The sequence below is a fragment of the Octopus sinensis genome, linkage group LG2 (assembly GCF_006345805.1).
Source record: "Octopus sinensis linkage group LG2, ASM634580v1, whole genome shotgun sequence".
Lineage (NCBI taxonomy): Eukaryota > Metazoa > Mollusca > Cephalopoda > Octopoda > Octopodidae > Octopus > Octopus sinensis.
In genome coordinates this window covers 197,647,085-197,671,674 of record NC_042998.1, presented here as the reverse complement: position 1 = coordinate 197,671,674, position 24,590 = coordinate 197,647,085, and the positions used below count along the sequence as shown (strand labels likewise).

General features: G+C 39.8%; 2 protein-coding genes across 3 annotated transcripts in view; one reads left to right on the top strand and one right to left on the bottom strand.

The window, feature by feature from the left end:
- The window catches only part of LOC115224191 (chitotriosidase-1), a 192,298-nt gene extending 169,730 nt beyond the window's left edge, over window positions 1-22,568 (bottom strand). Inside the window, exons 1-2 of the mRNA XM_036500674.1 lie at window positions 22,476-22,568; window positions 11,823-11,870 (exon numbers count right to left, since the gene is read on the bottom strand). The gene's annotated coding sequence lies outside the window, so the exon portion shown is untranslated. The remainder of the gene's footprint in view (window positions 1-11,822; window positions 11,871-22,475) is intronic.
- Window positions 1-24,590, top strand: part of LOC115224175 — a 104,244-nt gene that overhangs the window by 64,625 nt on the left and 15,029 nt on the right. For both annotated transcript variants that reach the window (XM_029794946.2, XM_036500673.1), the window contains 5 exons: window positions 4,920-5,129; window positions 7,274-7,318; window positions 8,310-8,389; window positions 16,474-16,580; window positions 19,746-19,858. In XM_029794946.2, the coding sequence (XP_029650806.1) occupies window positions 4,920-5,129; window positions 7,274-7,318; window positions 8,310-8,389; window positions 16,474-16,580; window positions 19,746-19,858 (555 nt within the window). The remainder of the gene's footprint in view (window positions 1-4,919; window positions 5,130-7,273; window positions 7,319-8,309; window positions 8,390-16,473; window positions 16,581-19,745; window positions 19,859-24,590) is intronic.

Sequence of the window (24,590 nt, the reverse complement as noted above, 5' to 3'; positions counted from 1 at the left end):
ATATATATATGCATATATATATATATATATATATATATATATATATATATTTGTTTTCATGCGGTTCATCCTGAGACCTACTGCAGAGCTTTTGGTGTCGAGCTCCGTCAGCATGGTCTGAAGCTGATCCATGTTTTCAGCGATGGGTACGATGTCGTCAGCGAAACGGAGGTGGGTGAGGAGCTCGCCATTGATGTTGACACCACCTTGCCATTCGATGCCTCTGATAATCTGTTCGAGACATGCAGTGAAAAGTTTTGGGGAGATTGTATCTCCTTGCTTCACTCCCTTCTCGACCGGCACTCGTATGGGTGATGACAGTAGAGCTATGTCGGTGGTGCATCCGGAATTTGCCTCTCTGAGCAGCTGCACATATTGCGCTTCGATTCCTTGCCTCTGCAGCGAGTTCAGCACTGCGTTGGTTTCGTTGAGAGAGCACATAAATAGCAACATCATCAGAAAGAAGTCCGGCGTGAGAGGTGTCATCGCAGAGTATACTCGCAGCAAGTATAGATGGGCTGGACACGTCGCCCGGCTCACCGATAATCGGTGGACGCACGCAGTTGTCGAGTGGTACCCGCGTGAGCGGAAAAGACCACCCGGAAGACCTCCACGACGGTGGAGTTACCATTTCAGGAGGACGATTGGGATCACGTGGATAAGAAGGGCGCGATCCAGAGAGGAGTGGACAGCGTGCTGTGACCAGCGGTGTCAAATGGACGCCTGACGGACTGGTCAGTCAAGGTGATCAAGGTGATATATATATATTTCTTTACTACCCACAAGGGGCTACACACAGAGGGGACAAACAAGGACAGACAAACGGATTAAGTCGATTATATCGACCCCAATGCGCAACTGGCACTTAATTTATCGACCCCGAGAGGATGAAAGGCTAAGTCGACCTCGGCGGAATTTGAACCCAGGATGTAGCGGGAGACGAAATACGGCTACGCATTTCGCCCGGCGTGCTAACGATTCTACCAAGGTGATATATATATATATATATTATATATATATATATATATATATATATGCATATGTAGAGTCTGACCACCCCTCTTGTACCTACACCTTAGGGCCATCATGGCGTCTGATGTGGCTTTTTTGTAGGCTTCTGGGTTACTCAATTACATTAACCCCAGTGCTCAACTGATACTCATTTTATTGACCATGAAAAGATAAAAATCAAAATCAACCTCTTCAAAATTTGAATTCAGAGTTTCAAGACCCAGAAGAAATGCCACTAAACAAATAATAATGATATTCAATTCATGATTATGACAGGGAAACGATTTTCATGACGGTGAATTTTTCATTGGTATGAGTTTACAAGGTTTTATTCGAAAGGTGCAGTTCAATAAATCAATCTTATTACACATTTTGTATTTTATCCCTTCAGATATACATGTTCTTGATGTCACAATTATGACACTACCACATGTATTCGATATGACCATCTGTTTCGAATTACAGCCTTAAGTATAGGAGTGTAAATACTTCACATGTGGCACGCAGATGTTCTTGCGGAATTGAAGCCCATTCCTGGAGCAGTTTTGCTTTCAGAGCGTCAAGCGAAGCATGAGGAGTGCTCGAGACCTTCGTCTCCAAAATGGACCAAACAGAAAAATCCAACGTGTTGAGATTGGGGTCATACATCCTTGCCAAATAACGACGGTTATACATCCTTGCCAATGAATGACGGAATATTTTTCTGAATCCAGTATTGTGTCTGTTTGGAACTGTGGGATGGTGCCGAGTCCTGTTGGAGGCTCCAAGTTGCGCCTTGAAAGTACTTATTCGCCAATGGAAGCAGTTCAGTTTCCAGAATGTCGCTAATGTATCAATGAGTGTTAATTTTAAGACATGAGGGCACAAAAATGAGGGGAGACCTTTCAGTGGTTGTCACAGCCGCCTAAACCATAACTGACTGAGGATTTTGATAACGATTTACAAGTCTACCCTCGACGGAACCAAAGACACTCCAAAGTCAGTCATTTTTTGTGTTTTACCATTTGTTCGATATCAAATTTCATCAGTGAACACTAGGTTGGGCAGCTTACCTTCAGCAATCTCCAGTCTCGTGGCCTTATAAACTTACGTGAGCTCATGATGGCAGATCATCTTGTTGAGGTGTTTCCTGAGATCCTCCTTCTGCACTCGATACATTGACGTTCGGTTTCTTTTTGCTGTGGCAGCCAGTTTTTCTGATGGAATGACGAAGATTTCGCCATATCTTTTCTCTATTACTTTTGATAAGCTGAGGGGCCCGCACACTTCTTTTTCAGCCATGTCCAGGATCAGCGGTGGATTAAAATTTCTTGACAATGTTCCAGACTGCTGTTCGGTTTATATTAAACTTTTTTTTATTATAACTGTATTACTCTCGCCTCCTTTGTGGAAGGTTATGATTGTATTTCGGTCTGTAGCCATTATCTAATTTCTAAATCTGAATTTATTTAATCTGAAATAAAAATGTCTATCTATCATAGGTCGTCCCTCAGGATCCCATCAGGGATTTCGGTTGCGCATACTATAGGAGTCACAAGGAGCTGCTCCATGTGGCCCCGCAGTTTCCATCTAACTAGAAAGACACACTAAACTTTTATAATAACGTAAAACTTTCATATCTTATCACAGTTATTGATTGTTATTAAAGTCCGAAACTTCGGTCGCCTTAATTTCGGAACACCCTGTACACACACACACACAGGGATAGAGTGAGAGGGTGGAGAGAGATCATTATAGAATTTAGTTCCAGATTCATGCAATAATATGCATTATGCAACATAATAAAGCAACAAAATATAATGAAAAGACAAAACTTGATAGTAACACATAACTATAATACATGTTAGTTAGTTAGTTAGTTAGTTAGTTAATTTGGCTCAAAAGCAAATAGCAAGGCCATGTAGGGGGTGTTCATGTAAAGAGTTCAGGCCACTTGAGGTCCAGGGAGGCTTTGAACAAAGCGGTCGTCGGCATCTTCACCATCTCGTCTGGCAGCTTGTTCCACGGATCCGCAACCCGGACGGAGAAAGCTGCTCTCCTTCGATTGAGATGAAATCGTCGCAGGTAGAGCTTTTCGGAATGACCCCGCAGCCGACGCTCTGGAGCAGGAGTGAAGAACAGCTCTTTCGAGAGGTTACACATAAACCAGTCCAAGCTATAATTACTACATCACCAAGCCTTTTTATCAGAAGCAAGATATGCAAAAAAAAATTTTATTTACATATACTTTTGTGTTAATATCAAGTTTTGTCTTTTGCTATGTACTATTGCATCATTATATACATTTGTTGACATATCGCACATTATTGTATCAATCAATCACCGAATTTTTGAAACAGTTGTAAAGATTTCGCAAGTCTGTCTTTTTCTTTCTATATTAATGTTTATGTAACATCTTTATAAATGATTTGATACCATATGTAATTGCTTATCCAGCTTTTATCTTTTTATTATACACGCACACAGAGACATACAAACACACATGCGCGCGCGCGTTCACACACACACACACACACACACACACAGAGGAAAGAGAGTGTTCAAATACACGTACAAGAAGAGAGATCAAACATATATAGAATGAGATCATACAAACAAAGAGAGAGTCATCAAAGGGATATATATAGAAAGGTTACACTGATATAGGGAGAAAGAGGGACCAAGAAAACCTTTTCTGTATCAAGCATAGTTAGTAACTCCGTAAGATGTACCCAGTGTAAGCTATGGACACATAAGAGGTGCATTAGTATATGAGGAAAGTTAGCAGAGAAAATAGGTTTTGTGCACAGATACAATTAACACTAAAAATGTACAGAAAATAGATTCCATCAAACGTTAGGAGGAAAAACTAGAATTGATAGCTTCTGTTACCTAGGTGACCAAGTCAGTAGCAAGGGTGGATGCTCTGAGAGCATAACTGTTAGAATAAGAATAGGCTGGGCAAAGTTCAGACAGCTCCTACCTCTGCTGGTAACAAAGGGCCTCTCCCTCAGAGTAAAAGGCAGATGCGACCAGCAGTGAAACATGGGCTGTAACTGCCGAGGACATGTGAAGGCTTGAAAGAAATTAAGCTAGCATACTTCACTGGATGTTCAATGTCAGTGTGCATGCAAGACAGAGTGTAAGTGTCTTGAAAAGAAAGTTGGGCATAAGAGGCATCAGATGTGGTGCGCAAAAGAGACGACTGTGCTGGTATGGTCATGTAATACTTATGGATGAGGACAGCTGTGTGAAGAAGTGCCAATCTCTAATTGTGGAGGAACCTATGGAAGAGGCAGACCCAGGAAGACATGGGATGAGGTGATGAAGCATGATTTTCAAATGCTGGGCCTCTCTGTATGTGGAGTGTTAGCCATGTCCATTAAAGGAGCTTTCTGTGATAGCCACATGGTTCTCTAATCCACATCTTATGTGTGTGCATATGTATGTATACACACACTTAAGTGAAAACATACCTGCATATCGGTAAATAGTCATCATCATCATCACCGTTTAACGTCTGCTTTCCATGCTGGCATGGGTTGGACGATTTTGACTGAGGGCTGGCAAACCAGATGGCTGCACCAGGCTCCAATCTTGATATGGCAGAGTTTCTACAGCTGGATGCCCTTCCTAACGCCAACCACTCCGAGAGTGTAGTGGGTGCTTTTAACGTGCTACCAGCACGGGGGCCAGTCAATGTCATAATACTCATATATCAACATCACTGGCATGTTACCATGTATTGTGCTATCAATATCAAGTAAAAATACAATGCTAGGACATTAGATGCAGCAGTTCATGGAGCACCAAAGTCTTTTACACTTTTCACAGCAACCAAACTTATTGAACATAGAAATTTAGATTTTTGCAAATAAGAACTGCAATGACTTTTTCATTTGAGTATTGTTTCTTCTCTTACTTTTCAGGTATCTCCAAGACTCTATATTCAGATAAACATTACACATTGAGTTATTTCTGTTTTGAGGAATATAACCGATCCTGTTCAATGAACAAGACTGAAGTTCGTTTGGATAGTAGACAGAGGGAAATCGATCCAAATTTCAAGACAACACTGTTTCAGCTTCTACAAAAAGTCTGTTTGACAGCAGATAGCATGAAAAACATTGAATATAAAAGTATGTTTGATCTTTTTTTATATTATTGTTATATTGTTGTTATTCCTGGTAGGATAAAAGTTGACCTCAGGTAAGTCAATCATTCATTATATCTTCACACAAAAGGACATGCTAGGTGTAATTTAAATAATAATAGCACCATTGGCAAAAAATAACGTTAGAACATTACATCAAAGTATTTTCATACATTCTTTTATGTTCTGAGTTCAAAGGCTACCGGATGTGACTTTGCCTTTCATATACCTAAGGGCTGATAAAATAAATAGCAGTAATATATTATTATCAACTCGATTATATTTCTCCTCTATATTTTTTTGATCTGTTATTTAACTAAAATACCAGCATTAATACTTCTGCTGGTAGACATTCCTTCACCAGTATAGCTGATTTTCACCTCTGAAAGCAAACAAAGTCCCTGCAATTTAGATAGTTCCTAATCTCATACAAAGATAATCCGCATTTCCTCAAACTATTTATAGATATGTTAATTACGCTATTCAAGAATTAAATCTCTTTACCTGAAACACTGTATATCATAAGTGATGGGATGTGAACTATGCTTCCTCCTAGTACAAACCTAGCAATATCATGACACTATCAACTTCTATTCACTTCCACAAATTATTGAAATTAAGTATTTTTCAGTTATCGCCAATAAGCTTCATACAAACATTAGTATCTGTTTCTTAAGAGAGTATGAAAGTAAAATATGAATTCATAAGAAATATTATCAGCTCAAAACAAGCCAAGTAAATGAATGTAGGTTAAATGAGTATCTACGAGTAAAGGTGTTGGTATCAACACCAAAATGAATATCAAATGGAAATTGTAATTATGATACCTGTGCCGGTAGCACGTAAAAAACACCATCCGAACGTGGCTAATGCCAGCGCCACCTTAACTGGCTTCTGTGCCAGTGGCACATAAAAAGCACCAATCGATCATGTCCACTGCCAGCCTACCCTATCACCTGTGAAAAGCACCCACTACACTCTCAGAGTGGTTGGCGTTAGGAAGGGCATCCAGCTGTAGAAACACTGCCAGATCAGACTGGAGCCTGGTGCAGCCTCCTGGCTTTCCAGACCCCGGTCGAACCATGCAGCCCGTACTAGCACGGAAAACGGACATTAAACGATGATGATGATAGCTGATAATGCTATACTTTTGGTTTAATAACTGGTAACTGTCTTATTGTCATAATTGGTTGTCGTGCTGATATATTAAGTGCTGATGGTGTCAGTATATGTGATATAATTGCTTGTGTTGCAGGCATAGCTGGTGATACTATTGGTATAACTGGTAGTGGTGTATAGAGAGTTGGTACACTAGCTAGTAATATCAGTCACATATTAACTGATAATTGAATGTATAGTTAGTAATTGTACTTGCATAACTGGTAGTGGTCCTGGTGTAACAATATTGGTGTAAACACTAGTAATGGTGTTGGTATAATAACTGGTAATTGCATTGGTATAATAACTGATAGTGGTGTTGGTATAGCTGTCAGTGGTTTTGATCTAATAATTTGTAGGGATTTTGGTAAAATAACTGGTAATTCATCATCACCATCATCGTTTAACATCCGCTTTCCATGCTAGCATGGGTTGGACAATTTGACTGAGAAGTGGCGAACTAGATGGCTGCACCAGGCTTCAATCTTGATTTGGCAGCGTTTCTACAGCTGGATGCCCTTCCTAACGCCAGCCACTCCGAGAGTGTAGTGTGTGCTTTTACGTGCCACCGGCACAAGGGCCAGTCAGGTGGTACTGGAAACGACCTCGCTCGAATCTTTTTACACATACCACTGGCACAAATGCCAGTAATGCAATGCTGATAACGATCACGCTCAAATGGTGTCTTTTACGTGCAACCGACATGGAGGCCAGTTGGCTGTTCTGGCAACGATCATGCTCGGATGGTGCTCTTAATACCCTACTAGCACGGGGCTTGAGTACCAGTAAGGTGACACTGGTAAGTGCCAGTAAAGTGACGTATTTTCATAATAGCTGGTGGTGTTGTTGGAATAATTACAGGTAATGAGCTAAAGTACATATGCATGTATCCAGGCATACAGACATGTACACACTTATAATATATGTAAGTGTATTTTTTCATTTAAAACTTGTTTCATCTTTTTATTCCAGTCAATTGCTCTTCCAATTTAAATGAAGTTGTCAACAAGGAACAAAGTGAGTAGACCATTACATTTCATCTTTAATTCGTTAGCTATATTTCGATGTTTCATCCTAAATAGCTTGGAAGAATGTGGAATTTTTTTAGCAATGTGTTTTGTCTAATGCAAATCGCTGTCGACAATAATGCCCAGGTCCCGTTCACAAGAAGACTTTTTGAGACTAGTGTTGTGGAGGGAGTAAGTAGACGCTGGGTTTTTCCTCCCAAAATGGATGGTGGTACATTTGTCCACAGCCAGCTTGAGTTGCCAGTCCATGATCCACTGCTGCAATTGTGTCCAGGTCCGATTGCAATAGAGATCTATAGTGTACAGGATCTGTCCTCTTTATTTCGAGGTACCGCTTGATGTCATCTGCATATTTCAGCACTGTGGCATTCTTTAAGTTGGCATCTGTGTCATTAACATATGCAACAAATAAAAGGGGGCCAAGAACAGATCCCTGTGGTACACCAGATGTTACCTCATAGGGTGAAGAGTGCTGTCCTAGAACTGTGACAACCTCTTTTTGGCCGATAATGAAGGACTTCAACCAGTTATAGAAATCATCTCTTACACCCGTTGCAGAGAGTTTCACCATAAACTACGGAAATATGTGGAAATATAGATTTGTAAGGGAAGAAATATGTGGAAATGAATAGAAGAGTGTAAGAATAACATGGAAGTACCTGAAAGTATGTGAAAGCACTTTAAAGTAGAAGGAAGTATGAGGAAGTGGAAAGCAGTTTTAATGTAATGTTTCATTTTTATCATTTTCTGAGTCTAACAGCAAAACATAAACAGAATCATAGCACACATCTGACTAGAGAAAGCAGCCAAACTTTTATATAACACACCTTTGTATAAAAAAATAAGAAAATTACAATCCTAGAAACCCTTGAAATATAAGATGGACATGATTGATTGTGTTATTTTTAGTTAATATTTAAACAAAAAAGAAAACTTGGTTTACTTGAAAATAATATTATTTAAATTGTATTTTACAAAAGTGCAATTTAAGAACCCTGTCAATGGTGTCTGTCAAAAGGAAAATATGCCATTAGCCAACTACGATCATGGAAAAATACAGGTTAGTTTGTTTACATATCAATGATTTTATCCTTGTATCATCTCATAAAGTATAATAATTATTTAATTTCATAGAAGAAAATACAATTACCGTAAATCCTCGAGTATAATCCGCATTTTTCCCCAAAAATTTGAAGGTCAAAATCCCTATTGCGTACTATATACGAGGTTAAAAATGAAAATTATTTTCTAAGCAATGTCTGAGTCTCTATTTGCTGTCCAGCAATGTTTATTCAGACGTATTTTGTGATGTCGGGCATGAAAATACCTTAAGCTAAACTTGAAAGCAATGAAGTCATAAAAGAATCATCCATAACTTGCAGTAAGCAACATTTATTAAATGTTATTACTGTTATTTCTTTATTTTCTGCAAACAAAATGCACAAAAAAGCTACACGTTTGTATTACGTTATATATACAATAATAATAAAGGACGTTAGCGTATACATTTTTACAAACCAAGGACGTTATATAGACTTCCTTGACTCAAGTTAGAGTAGGGGTGCGTATTATAGGTTTTTCAGAGGTACAGCCCCCTAAAAATCCCCTGCATATTATACTCAAGGGTGGACTATATTCGAGGATTTACGCTAACCTTGTTCTAAAATAATCTTTAGGAATTGTTACACTACGCTAAAGCTGAATAAGAGTCAACTGAGTCAAAATTCTGATCCTTCACTTGCATAAGATTATAACACTCACCACCTAATTACAACCAGGGTATCTGTATGTGGTAGCTGAACTTGCTAGAAATAGTACCCAGAATTCTTTCTCTTTTCTAATAGCATCCTACTGTTTTAAAAAATAAATACATAGGCGCAGGAGTGGCTGTGTGGTAAGTAGCTTGCTAACCAACTACATGGTTCCGGGTTCAGTCCCACTGCGTGGCATCTTGGGTAAAGTGTCTTCTGCTATAGCCCCGGGCCGACCAATGCCTTGTGAGTGGATTTGGTAAACGGAAAATGAAAGAAGCCTGTCATATATATGTATATATATGTGTGTCTGTGTTTGTCCCCCTAGCATTGCTTGACAACCGATGCTGGTGTGTTTACGTCCCCATCACTTAGCGGTTCGGCAAAAGAGACTGATAGAATAAGTACTGGGCTTGCAAAAAGAATAAGTCCCGGGGTCGATTTGCTCGACTAAAGGCGGTGCTCCAGCATGGTCACAGTCAAATGACTGAAACAAGTAAAAGAGTAAAGAGTAAAGAGTACATATTGGACAAAGTACTCCTAGATATACAAAAAGACTACATGGGGTAACATATTATGGAATGCATTTTTTTTCTGCTTGTTGAGTCTGGTGGAACCGGCTTTGTGGACCTCTTGGAATCAGGGAGATTGATGCCATTGCTTAAACTGATTCAAGTTGACACCTGTAGAAAAGTCTTGAACAAAGAGAGGGCTTTAGAGGGACAATATTTTGGGGAGGAGGCGCAATGGCCCAGTGGTTAGGGCAGCGGACTCGCGGTCGTAGGATCGCGGTTTCGATTCCCAGACCGGGCATTGTGAGTGTTTATTGAGTGAAAACACCTAAAAGCTCCACGAGGCTCCGGCAGGGGATGGTGGTGATCCCTGCTATACTCTTTCAACACAACTTTCTCTCACTCTTACTTCCTGTTTCTGTTGTACCTGTATTTCAAAGGGCCGGCCTTGTCACTCTCTGTGTCACGCTGAATCTCCCCGAGAACTACGTTAAGGATACACGTGTCTGTGGAGTGCTCAGCCACTTACACGTTAATTTCACGAGCAGGCTGTTCCGTTGATCGGATCAACCGGAACCCTCATCGTCGTAACCGACGGAGTGCTTCCATCCATCCATTTTGGGAGAGGAAGGACTGGGTGTAGTGATTAGTGCATAGCCTGAAGATTGGACGCAACAGTGATGAAGAGAGGATAAGAGATGTGTGAGTTGGTAGTGCTTGGGTGCAGGAATCCTGATACCCACAAGTTTTGATGTGTTGAAGCTATGGAAATAAGAGAAGAGTTTTGGGCATGTCTGCAAATGGCTATGTGCAAATTAGTCAAGCAACTTTTCTCTAAATTTTGTCTCAGATTTTTCTCTGTACAGAAACAACAGTGGAGGCACAATGGCCTAGTGGTTAGGGCAGCGGACTCGCGGTCAGAGGATCGCGGTTTCGATTCCCAGACTGGGCGTTGTGTGTGTTTATTGAGCGAAAACACCTAAAGGCTCCACGAGGCTCCGGCAGGGGGGAGGGGTGGCGACCCCTGTTGTACTCTTTCGCTCCAACTTTCTCTCTCTCACTCTTTCTTCCTGTTTCTTGTCCCCAACTTCCTACGCAACCGCTGAGCCTGGATGCGCAACCGCTGAGCCTGGATGCTCTCGGTGTCGGGGGTTGACCTGCTTTCTCTTCTGCGGGTCTTACGAATAGCAAAGGACCACGATTCGGACTTCTCCCATCTTACAAGCTCTGGGACGAAGACCGCTTCGCTCAACAGCATCTTAGTTCAATCAAAGATGACTCACTTAATCACAACCCCAAAGTTAAAACTAAATGTACTTTCCTTCAATGGTGTCAAAAAGAAAGAAGTTTATAAATATTACTTGTTGTTGTTGACCCCCTTCGGTCAGACACTGACCATGGGATTGCACCTAGAAAGTTACCCTCCTAGTCACAAGTCTGGGCAAGGTGGTTTGTGGAAGACCAGCAGTCGCCCATGCATACCGGCCTCCCCTCTCCACGCCACCAGTGTTATCCAAGGGAAAGGCAAAGGGGCCGATACAGCTTGGCACCTGTGACGTCGCAACTCATTTCTACAGCTGAGTGAACTGGAGCAACGTGAAATAAAGTGCCTTGCTCAAGAATACAACACGCAGCACGGTCCGGGATTCGAGCTCACAACCTCACGATCGTAAGCTCGACACTCTAACCACTGAGCCATGTGCCTTCACTACAAGTTGTTTAATGCAGAGAAGGCTTGGAAAGAGAGAGAGACTACCCCGGGTAGACTCAACAGAGGGGACTAGCAATTAAAACAGTCATATAGTTGAAAGCATTAACTGGAATGTAAGAGATAGTTGTTGAAATTATGAAAATTGCTGACAACATAAGACATACACTAGTCACTTGCATTTGTCAATCAGATAAGACAAGGAGATATTACATTCAATGAATGGTATAAAGGCGGCGAGCTGGCAGAAACGTTAGCGTGCTGGGTGAAATGCTTAGCGGTATCTCGTCTGCCATTATGTTCTGAGTTCAAATTCCACCGAGGTTGACTTTGCCTTTCATCCTTTCGGGGTCGATAAATTAAGTACCAGTTACGCACTAGGGTCGATGTAATCGACTTAATCCATGCGTCTGTCCTTGTTTGTCCTTTCTGTGTTTATCCCCTTGTGGGTAGTAAAGAAATAGGTATAACAGAGCAGAAGAGATTTAGAAATGTAAAGGAAAACTTTTTTCAAAATCTTACCTGTAGAAACTGGTGATTTTCCTTGAAAATTCTCAAACTGAATACCTGCTGTAATAGTTGTTATAATAATGTTGATAATAATAATAATAATAATAAAAATAATAATAATAATAATAATAATAATAATAATAATAATAGTAGCAGTAGTTATAGTAATAGTAATAGTAATAACAATAATAATAATAATAATAATAATAATAATAATAATAATGCCCTGATGCAGTACCAGGCAGTGGCTCTCATGGCTTCTGCTCTTAACTGATTGGAAGTGTTATCATGTACATTGTTTTGTCTTGGTATAAAAGATGGGCTACAGCAAATATTCTGCTCAATACCACAGATTTGCTTGTCAGTTGTTTGACCTTAACCAGTTGAGCATGTCCCTTAGTGGCTGACGATATGTGCATCTCTGATCACGAGCAGAAGTAGTGGGGGAGCATCATAGCCATGTGTTGAGAGGGATTCTTTGGGGTTTGAATAGTTCACCTCTGGAAACATGGGTGGTTCTTTCAACATCCTTAAACAACCCTTATTCAGGGACCGTTTGAGCAGGATGGGCTACTCAAAATGAAGAAAATTCTAACTGGGCCCCACCTGCAAGGTCATGTGCTGTTTATCTTGATATGAGATCACCATGTCGCGCACATATGGTTGTGATGCATGTGCCTGGTGTACCTTTATCAGACGGGTAGTCATGATGGGTATATTGGGCTTCGTATATTTTACCCCAGTGTCACTTTGATGGCATGAACTGCTCTCTCACTCAATGATAATAATAATAATAATAATAATAATAATATGTAATCTCAAGGTTTAAAACAAACATTTTTTTTTTTTAGAAATCCACTACTACAACACAAAAAACAACAACGTGAACTTCTAATTTGTCTCTTGAGGTCTCTGGGTGAGACTTGGAGCCAACTTGTACAAATATAAAGCAAAAGTCAAACATATAATGATAATAATAATAATAATAATAATAATAATAATAATAATGGGAACTGCTCATATCCTACGCAAAATACTTTCTATGTAATCTCAAGGTTTAAAACAAACAATTTTCGGTTTAAAAAAAAAAAAAAAAATTTTTTTTTTAGACATTCATTAGTACAACACCAAAAACTCCCCCCAAAAAAATATATGGCACACTAGGCATAACAACAACATGAACTTCCAACTTGTCTCTTGAGGTCTCTGGGTGAGACTTGGAGCCAACTTGTACAAATATAAAGCAAAAGTCAAACATATAATGATAATAATAATAATAATAATAATAATAATAATAATAATAATAACAACAAGGAATATAAGAGAAGCCACGACAATATAGCCAGGCTTGTCCACTGGACACTTTGCAACAAGTATGGACTTGACAGAGAAAAAAATTGGTACGACAACAAACCCGAAGGCATTGTCGAAAATAGAAATGCAAAGATCCTGTGGGATTTTATGATTCAGTGCAACCATGAGATAAAGAATAGGAAGCCAGACATAGTCTTAATTGAGAAAGAAAACAAACTATGCTGGATCATAGATATAGCATGCCCAGCTGATAAAAGGTATGCGATAAGGAAGAAAGAAAAGTCGAGAGATAGGATAGGTTAGCTTGGGAGATTAAGCAGTTGTGGTTGATGAAAAAGGTAGAAGTAGTACCAGTAATTGTCGGAGCCCTGGGAATAGTGAGCAAAAATCTTGAGAAGTACATGGAACAAATAGGGACTGCAATAAGGGTGGTGCACTCACAGAAAACAGCACTGCTTGGAACCACTCAAATACTCCGGAAGTTGTTAAAAAAATTAGAGGTGTTACCTTAGTTCACTGGTAGTGAACAGCTGACACTGTAGTACATCCCCAGCATTAGAAGCTGTGCAAAGGCAATAAAATAATAATAATAATAATAGTAATTCTAAATTTTGACACAAGACTAGCAAATTTTGGGGAGGAGCTAAGTCGGTTATATTGATCCCCAGTGCTCAACTGGTACTTATTTTACTGACCCCGAAAAAATGAAAGGCAAAGTCAACCTCAGCAGAATTTAAACTCAGAACATAACGATGAATGAAATGCCACTAAGCACTTTGCCTGGAATCCTAACAATTCTGCCAGCTCACTGCCTTAGTTATAATACTAATAATAACTTGGCTGATCGATGGAAACCTGAAACAAGAGATAAAGATGCTCAGGAACAGACCATCTGGACAAATCTAACAAAGGCTAAGAGCAACAAAACTCAGTCAGACAGCAAACGCAGAATCTGCAGTAAAAGAGCCAAAAGCAGCTCTAGAGTGAATAATAATGATAATAATAATAATAATAATAATAATAATAATAATAATAATAATATAATATTTTTTTATGTATTAGACATTCACTAGTACAACACCAAAAAAAGATATATATATATGGCACGCTAGGCATAACAACGTGAACTTCCAACCTGTTGTCTCTTGAGGTCTCTGGGTGAGACTTGGAGCCAACTTGTACAGACATAAAGCAAAAGTCAAACATAGAATAATAATAATAATAATAATAATAATAATAATAATAACAATAATAATAATATTATTATTATTATTATTCTATGTTTGACTTTTGCTTTATATTTGTACAAGTTGGCTCCAAGTCTCACCCAGAGACCTCAAGAGACAACAGGTTTGGAAGTTCATGTTGTTGTTATGCCTAGTGTGCCATATATTTGCGGGGTGGGGTGTTGTACTAATGAATGTCTAAAAAAAAATGTTTTTTTTTTTGTTTTTTTTTTTAAACCAAAAATTATGTTTGCTTTAAACCTTGAGATTACATAGAAAGTATTTTGCGTAGGATATGAGCAGTTCCCATGAGCACTATCTTTTGAATTTCTGCCATTTTTGGGTTTCCTGGTATCTGAGTTAGGTAGCTATCAGCCCCTTTTGCTATCATTCCCAGGGCACCTATGACAACAGGTATTGTTTTAGTCTTCAGCTTCCACATTTTGCTGATTTCTATTTCAAGATCTTTATATTTGCTCAGTTTTTGGTAGGTCTTGACAGATACGTTTATATCGATTGGGACAGTCATATCAATGAGGAGGCATGTTCTTTGTTTGAAGTCTTTCAATATGATGTCTGGCCTATTTGCATCTATCTTTCTGTTAGTTTGAATGGTGAAGTTCCAGAGGAGTGAGATGTGGTCATTTTTATTATTATTATTATTATTATTATTATTATTATTATTATTGAGTGAGAGAGCAGTTCATGCCATCAAAGTGACACTGGGGTAAAATATACGAAGCCCAATATACCCATCATGACTACCTGTCTGATAAAGGTACACCAGGCACATGCATCACAACCATATGTGCGCGACATGGTGATCTCATATCAAGATAAACAGCACATGACCTTGCAGGTGGGGCCCAGTTAGAATTTTCTTCAGGTTGAGTAGCTCATCCCGCTCACACGGTCCCTGAATAAGGGTTGTTTAAGGATGTTGAAAGAACCACCCATGTTTCCAGAGGTGAACTATTCAAACCCCAAAGACTCCCTCTCAACACATGGCTATGATGCTCCCCCACTACTTCTGCTCGTGATCAGAGATGCACATATCGTCAGCCACTAAGGGACATGCTCAACTGGTTAAGGTCAAACAACTGACAAGCAAATCTGTGGTATTGAGCAGAATATTTGCTGTAGCCTATCTTTTATACCAAGACAAAACAATGTACATGATAACACTTCCAATCAGTTAAGATCAGAAGCCATGAGAGCCACTGCCTGGTACTGCATCAGGGCGCCTCTATAGTTTTGATCGTTCACTGGTTTCAGTCATTAGACTGCAGCCATCTTACACGGCTTCTTCATAAAGTCTGACCATACTATGAAAGCAAGAAGACCAGATATAATTATAGAGGGCAAAATAATTAAACAGTGTAAGATCAGAGGTTTTGCAATTCCCTATGATAATAGAGTGGGTACCAAAGAAATTGAAAAAATTGAGAAATATCAGGATCTAGCCAAAGAGCTGAAAAGACTCTGGAAGTCTAAGAAACAATTATTCCTATGGTGGTAATTTGTGCATTTGGCACAGAACCCAAAGTGCTACCTAAAAAGACTGAAAGAGATTGAAATTAAAACACATTTTGTCAACCTACTGAAAAGTACCATCCTTTATTCTGCAAATAGCCTAACACGTTTGCATTATGTTATATATACAATAATAATAAAGGACGTTACCGTATACAGTTTTACAAACCAATGACGTTATATAGACCTCTTTGACTCAAGTTATAGAAGGGGTGTGTATTATACACAAGGTTTAGGTTTTTCTGAGGTACAGCCCCCTAAAAATCCCCTGTGTATTATACTCAAGGGAGGACTATACTCAAGGATTTTCGGTATACATCTTTCTCTATGACTGTCCACTGCACTGATATGTATAACTTATACAATGAAGAACATAGAAGGATAAACAGAAAAAATACAAATGGACAATAACACTTCACAATAACTGGTCAACAACACAAATTAGAATCCACTGAAAGACATTGTCTGTAATGCAACCATTTGAGGAGACTTGTTGTTACCAAACCTCAAGATAACGTTGGTGCATGTAAAGCTTGATAATAATAATAATAATCTTAACTGTCATTTTCTCTTCTAAATCTGTCACCTAGTTGGATGGTATTTGGTATGTCGTTGCTGCTATGAATAGTATTCCAGGATCCGTTGTGAACATCACCACACTACCAGACACTTTGATCATTGACCGGTGCCAACCAAAGTAACAACCTTTTTATCATTCATCTGTTGTCATTATATATCCATGCTAACTGCTTCGTTTTCCCTCATCTATCCCATACGTTGCTATGGTAACTTATAAATTGTCCAGATGTCATCATAACATTCTGTGTACATCCATGCAACCACAAAGATGATCCTTGTGGACACATTTAAAAGATTGCACCTCTTATGTACTACACAGCTTACACGACTATTGATACTATTGTGCGTGCAGTCACTAAAACCACCTGCACTAATGCATTATGTATGCAATATAGATTTTCACCACACCAAAATATACGCATGTATTTGTGCTCAATATTGGATTACACATGTCACACTTGCACACTATATCATTTTGACACCAACATCTGTTTACATGTACATTAATACCAATGTGCATTAACACCACAGCGCCACTGATAATGCTGCACACTAACATCAATGTAGAATTAACAGCACTACAATACCGACACTATTGCACACTAATACTATTACAACTACTACACTACAATATAAACACCTTTGCAACATCAATAATTCTATGATTGCCACAACAGTATCACTCTTTTACTCTTTTACTTGTTTCAGTCATTTGACTGTGGCCATGCTGGAGCACCGCCTTTTAGTCGAGCAAATCGACCCCGGGCTCATTCTTTCTAAGCCCAGTACTTATTCTATCAGTCTCTTTTGCCGAACCGCTAAGTGACGGGGACGTAAACACACCAGCATCGGTTGTCAAGCAATGCTAGGGGAACAAACACAGACACACAAACACATACACACACACACATATATATATATATATACATATATACGACAGGCTTCTTTCAGTTTCTGTCTACCAAATCCACTCACAAGGCATTGGTCAGCCCTGGGCTATAGCAGAAGACACTTGCCCAAGATGCCACGCAGTGGGACTGAACCCGGAACCATGTGGTTGGTAAGCAAGCTACTTACCACACAGCCACTCCTGCGCCTATATTAATACCATTTCAGACCGACACTTTTAACTAGAAACACTTCTGTATTAATAACACCACCAATGATACCACTGCATACTATCTAAATTGCACCACTAATAACACTACAGTTCTAACATTTCTAACATCTTTAACCACACTGCAACTCTAACATTGCTACACCCAAACAATATTGGAATGTTCAACATCGCAATATAAGACTTTAAGACCGACAACAATAACATAATGTCACTGCATCATATTTACATTTATAAGCTTACTGTTGCACTAGTGTAAAAAATGTATTCTACTGCAATACCACAAATTGCTCTCTTCTTCTGTCTCTTTTTGCTGTCCATCCTATTCGATGCACTACAATCTAGCACCATAACTACTATAACATAAACACTTACTTATTCGCATGATCAGCAAACGAACACCATTGTAGAATAAAATAAAGCGAAGAATTTCCAAATCACAATAATCCAGAAGTTTGCAAACTGTTTTCAATTTACCTGCATTAAGTGTTATGAATAGGAGAAAAGTAGTCTCTGTCTGCCCCAAGCTGAAATTGAACTTGTTGCTGGAAGTTAATAAATCTTTATTGATGTTGTTTGAAGCAATAAGTTGTTAACATACTGCAGTACCTAGTTCATAATTAAGTGCACTTCAAAGTTAAGAGTCTTAGCCACAGATGCAATGAGATACAGAGGACAAGTTATGAACTGCCGTAAATCCTCGAGTATAATCAGCATTTTTTTCCCCAAAAAATTTAAAGGTCAAAATCCCTAGTGCGTACTATATACGAGGTTAAAAATGAAAATTATTTTCTGAGCAATGTCCGAGTCTCTATTTGCTGTCTGGCAATGTTTATTCAGACGCATTTTGTGATGTTGGGCGCAAAAATACCTTAAGCTAAGCCTGAAAGCAATGAAGTCATAAAAGAATCATCCATAACTTGCAATAAGCAACATTTATTAAACGTTATTACTGTTATTTCTTTATTTTCTGCGAACAAAATGCACAAAAAAGCTACACGTTTGCATTATGTTATATATACAATAATAATAAAGGACGTTACCGTATACATTTTCACAAACCAAGGACGTTATATAGACTTTCTTGACTCAAGTTATAGAAGGAGTGCGTATTATACACAAGGTTTAGGTTTTTCTGAGATACAGCCCCCTAAAAATCCCCTGCATATTATACTCAAGGGAAGACTATACTCAAGGATTTACAGTATACATCTTTCTCTATGACTTTTGTGATGTCGGGCACGAAAATACCTTAAGCTAAGCCTGAAAGCAATGAAGTCATAAAAGAATCATCCATAACTTGCAGTAAGCAACATTTATTAAACGTTATTACTGTTATTTCTTTATTTTCTGCGAACAAAATGCACAAAAAAGCTACACGTTTGCATTATGTTATATATACAATAATAATAAAGGACGTTACCGTATACAGTTTCACAAACCAAGGACGTTATATAGACCTCTTTGACTCAAGTTATAGAAGGGGTGTGTATTATACACAAGGTTTAAGTTTTTCAGAGGTACAACCCCCTAAAAATCCCCAGCGTATTATACTCAAGGGCGGACTGTACTCGAGGATTTACGGTAGCTGCAAGATTTTGATGATGTGATTGTTCATTTTTAAAATGACATTATAGAATAGGTGTGGGTGACCAGATCTAGCTAAAACATAAAACAGGTAGAATGGGTTGGGTCGGATTTGGCCAGTTTAAATGCTGAAGGGTTTAAGAAACGTTTTTTGCTCTGTGTGGAGTGGAATTCAAAATGGTGACATTGTGTGTTATAGGCATCAAACAGGAATGTGTGATTAAGTTGGAGTGTATATAGACCTCCTTGATTCAAGTTAGAGAAGGGGTGCGTATTATACACAAGGTTTAGGTTTTTCTGAGGTACAGCCCCCTAAAAATCCCCTGTGTATTATACTCAAGGGCGGACTATACTCGAGGATTTACGGTATACATCTTTCTCTGTGACTGTCCACTGCACTGATATGTATAACTTATACAATGAAGAACATAGAAGAATAAACAGACAAATACAAATGCACAATAATACTTCACAATAACTGGTCAACAATACAAATTAGGATTCACTGAAAGACATTGTCTGTAATGCAACCATTTCATTCATGGGCTCTGTACTTAAATGTATTTCATTCTTCATCAGGGACAATACTTGTCAATGGAAATGGAGAAGCAGCTATACCCAAATCTGTCCAGGAAAGGCAAAATTCATGGAAACATACCTGAACCTTCCAGGAAAAAATTTCAGTACAATATGTAAGTCATTAACCTGAATTATTGTGAAATATATGAAGCTTCAGGAATTTCATAAAAAATAAGTGGCATGTGAGTTTCTGAGTGATTAACCGAATTGTCTGACACTCTCCATCTACATAAATGCCTGCTTGTTCAGTCATCATTTACAGTTGTGTCTATCAATCTCCCTAAACATCTACACACTACATCTCTCTACTCAAATCCTACACACTATGTCCTTCTATATGGTCAATATCTACACATTGTGTCTATCTGTACAGTCAACATCTGCATATTGTGTCAGTTTATGCAGTCATCATCTATTGTGTCAATATTTGCACGTGGTAGCTCCCTATCAGATCAACACGTCTGCAGAAACGTTAGCGCGCCGGGTGAAATGTGTAGCTGTATTTCATCTGCAGCTATGTTCTGAGTTCAGATTCCGCCGAGGTCGACTTTGCCTTTCATCCTTTCGGAGTCAATAAATCAAGTACTAGTTACGCACTGGGGTCAATATAATCGACTTAATCCGTTTGTCCTTGTTTGGCCCCTTGTGGGTAGTAAAAGAAATAGGTAATGGTAGTAGAGGAGGGGGAAGAAGAATATGACAAGTAACAGAATAAGCAAGTTACAAACATCAGTTAGGGACATGCAATATAACTGATTATTCTTTTATACTCTTTTACTTGTTTCAGCCATGCATCTGCGGTCATTCTGGAGCACCACCATTATTATGTAGAGTTAAATTTAATATAATTTTCAATTACATTAACCTTGGCCTTCAAAACAAGCATTTTCAAACACATAGTAAGAATAAATGCCAACGCATTTTGACTGGCCCCTGTGCGGGTGGCACATAAAAAGCACCCACTACACTCATGGAGTGGTTGGCGTTAGGAAGGGCATCCAGCTGTAGAAATACTGCCAGATCAGACTGGAGCCTGGTGCAGCCTCCTGGCTTCCCAGATCCCAGGTTGAACCGTCCAACCCATGCTAGCATGGAAAACGGACGTTAAACGACGACGATGATGATGATGATAAACAAAAAAGAAACCCGCATGCACACGTACGTGCATGCATGCATGCATGCGTGTGTGTGTGTGTGTGTGTGTGTGTGTGTGTGTGTGTGTGTGCTCATCAACAACATCGTCATCATTATCAATGTCTTCGTTGTCATTTTATGTCCACTTTCCATGATGTCATGGGTCGGATGGTTTGTCACAGTCCAAGTCGATTCTTATTTAGAGTCACTGACCTCTTCCTATATGTCTCGTTCATGTTTTAATTAGCATGCTCTTTATGGCCAAATGCACTTTCTAGCAACAACCACTTCACAGAGTGTACATCATCATCATCATCATCATCGTTTAACGTCCGCTTTCCATGCTAGCATGGGTTGGACGGTTTAACTGGGGTCTGGGAAGCCTGGAGGCTGCACCAGGCCAGTCATATCCAGCAGAGTTTCTACAGCTGGATGCCCTTCCTAACGCCAACCACTCCGTGAGTGTAGTGGGTGATTTTTATGTGCCACCGACACAGGTGCCAGACGAGGCTGGCGAACGGCCACGCTCGGAAATGTACAATGTGGAAATAATATGCCACCAACAAAAGAGGTTGTCTTGTCCTTAATGGAAACAGAACTAAGGAGTCCTCTCAAGCTTATATTATCTCCACTCATTCATCAACCCCTTTACTGAGTGTGCCGAGTGCTTTTCCTCATGGCACCAGCAATATTGATATTACCTTCTACTCAGCAAGACACAACAGATCCTTACTACTGTGTGTTGTCTCCATTGGATCAAGGTAACAGGGATGACTAGCAGAAGGAAAGTGAGAGAGAGGCTGGTTGTAGAAGGTGAACTCATCATCATCATCATCGTTTAACATCCGTTTTCCATGCTAGCATGGGTTGGACGGTTCGACTGGGGTCTGGGAAGCCAGGAGGCTGCACCAAGCTCCAATCTTGATTTGGCAGGGTTTCTACAGCTGGATGCCCTTCCTAACGCCAACCACTCCATGATTGTAGTGGGTGCTTTTTACGTGCCACCGGCACAGGTATCAGGGGAGGCTGGCATCAGCCACATTCGGATGGTGCTTTTTACGTGCTGCTGGCACAGGGATCACAACTACAATTTTCATTTGATATTTATTTTGATGTTGATGTACTAGACTCAGTAGGTCTCCTCAAGCACACCAGGTCATGTGCCACCAACACAGAAGCCAGTCAAGGTGGTGCTGTGGAAAAAAGATTGAAACAAGACTATGGTTGGGGAGACAGTTAGTTGGGCTGACATCACAGAAGTAGATTGGAAATGGAAGAGAGTACTAACCCTCTGGTGATGAAAGAAAGGAAGTTATGGCAAGGAGTCTCTAATACCAGGATAGAAAGAAAGAGATGGTGGTTGCAGAGAACAGCAGAAGAGAGCAAATGATGGATATTTGTAGAAATGGGTGTATGGGTGGGACCAGCAGTACAGAATGGTGATGTGAGCTGGCAAGAGAGAGAATGTGATTGATGAATAATAAACAGGTGATCTGAGCTCTGCAGGTAGAGCTGGTATGTATATATGTATACATATATATATATATATATCAAGAGAGAGCGAATTCACATATAAACATTGAAAAGTATATTTACAGTAATGAAGATCTCAATAAATGAACCATTGTTAAACGCCAAGTAATCCCTTGTAGAACAAACTTGCACGTATTAGAAGTGGCTTTAACGATTGTTGAGAGTAACATATTTAGAATAATAGGAGGGAAAGCATAAATTACTTCATAATTTTTGTTAAAAAGGTGTTTTATTGACATACCTTAAATGCATAAATAATGTTGTTTTGATGCCAAAGAAACAGCTGTCGACCACAAACTATGACCTTTGTGAAATTTATGGTTTTTCTGCTTTTTGTTCTGTGTGTGTGTGTGTGTGTGTGTGTGGTGTGTGTGTGTGTGTGTGTGCGTGTGTGCGTGTGTGCGCGCGTGTGCATGCACGAGTGCTTGTGTACTAGTGTCGCCTTACTGGCACCTGTGCCGGTGGCATGTGTAAAAAGATTCGAGCGAGGTCATTGCCAGTACTGCCTGACTGGCCCCCGTGCCATGGCACATAAAAGGTCACCATTCGAGCATGATCGTGACCAACGTCGTCTTACTGGCACCTGTGCCAGTGGCATGTGTAAAAAGATTCAAGCGAGGTCATTGCCAGTACTGCCTGACTGGCCCCCGTGCCATGGCACGTAAAAGGGCACCATTCGAGCATGATCGTTACCAATGTCGCCTTACTTGCACCTGTGCCGGTGGCATGTGTAAAAAGATTCGAGCGAGGTCATTGCCAGTACCGCCTGACTGGCCCCATGTCGGTGGCATGTAAAAAGCACCCACTACACTCTCGGAGTGGTTGGCATTAGGAAGGGCATCCAGCTGTAGAAACATTGCCAGATCAAGATTGGAGCCTGGTGCAGCCATTTGGTTCGCCAGCCCTCAGTCAAAATCGTCCAACCCATGCTAGCATGGAAAGCAGACGTTAGGCAATGATGATGACTGTATTTGACCCCATAAGTACACACTCAGCTGCCACCTCAAGTTCTTCAGCTCTTGCTTGAACTGGTATATCTCACTTGCTCTGTCATTTATGCTGTAGGGAAATTTTGATGTAGTCTTCTTATTTAGCATGAACTTCTCGGTTTCAAGACTAATGATTGAGGTGGCAACCATCTGGAGACATCAATCAGCATCACCCATAACTACTGCCTCCAAGATGGAATCAACATTTACATTAAACTAGAGCTACTCTTTCCTTTGATAGCTAAGGGCCATATCATTCAATGGTGGAGAATGGCCCAGTGGTTAGGCCAGCGGACTCGCGGTCATAGGTTCGCGGTTTCGATTCCCAGACCGGGCGTTGTGAGTGTTTATTGAGCGAAAACACCTAAAGCTTCACAAGGCTCCTGCAGTGGATGGTGGTGATCCCTGCTGTACTCTTTCACCACAACTTTCTCTCACTCTTTCTTCCTGTTTCTGTTGTACCTGTATTTCAAAGGGCCAGCTTTGTCACACTCTGTGTCGCGCTGAATATCCCCGAGAACTACGTTAAGGGTACACGTGTCTGTGGATTGCTCAGCCACATGCACGTTAATTCCACGAGCAGGCTGTTCCGTTGATCGGATCAACCGGAACCCTCGTCGTCGGAACCGACAGTGCTCCTATATATCATTCAATGATGTTCTATTACTCTGCATAAGTTTGGGCTTATGTATCCAGTAACTGCAGATGAATTCAGGCTTGGCTTCCCCTGAATCTCACTACCATCTATGCACATTTCCTCTTGTCCTATTAAATCTTCAGGCCATACCAGTTTTTACAGACTTTGTTACAAATACATCTCATTTTCATTACTATAAATCTGTTACCAAACATTAATATCTTTTGGCCCACCAAATAAGATTCTCATCACCAACCCATTCAGGAATCCTTGGAGGATATTTCCTAAAATTGGAAATACATTTCTGTTGGTTCTTCCTTTCAAAAGATGCACATAGGGCTGCTAACTTTCACTGCTCTGTTGTCATTCCTTCCAAATGTCTGCTGACTCTTGGTAGCCATCAATCCTATTCCTGCTCACAAATAGATTAAATATATAATATTATTTAGTTTATTGTTGTACTTAGGAATGGTCATTTTGCCAGTTTAGCCAATAAAAACACACGCACTATATATTTGGTGTTACTTTGCTTCAGCGTTATTTATTTTGTAA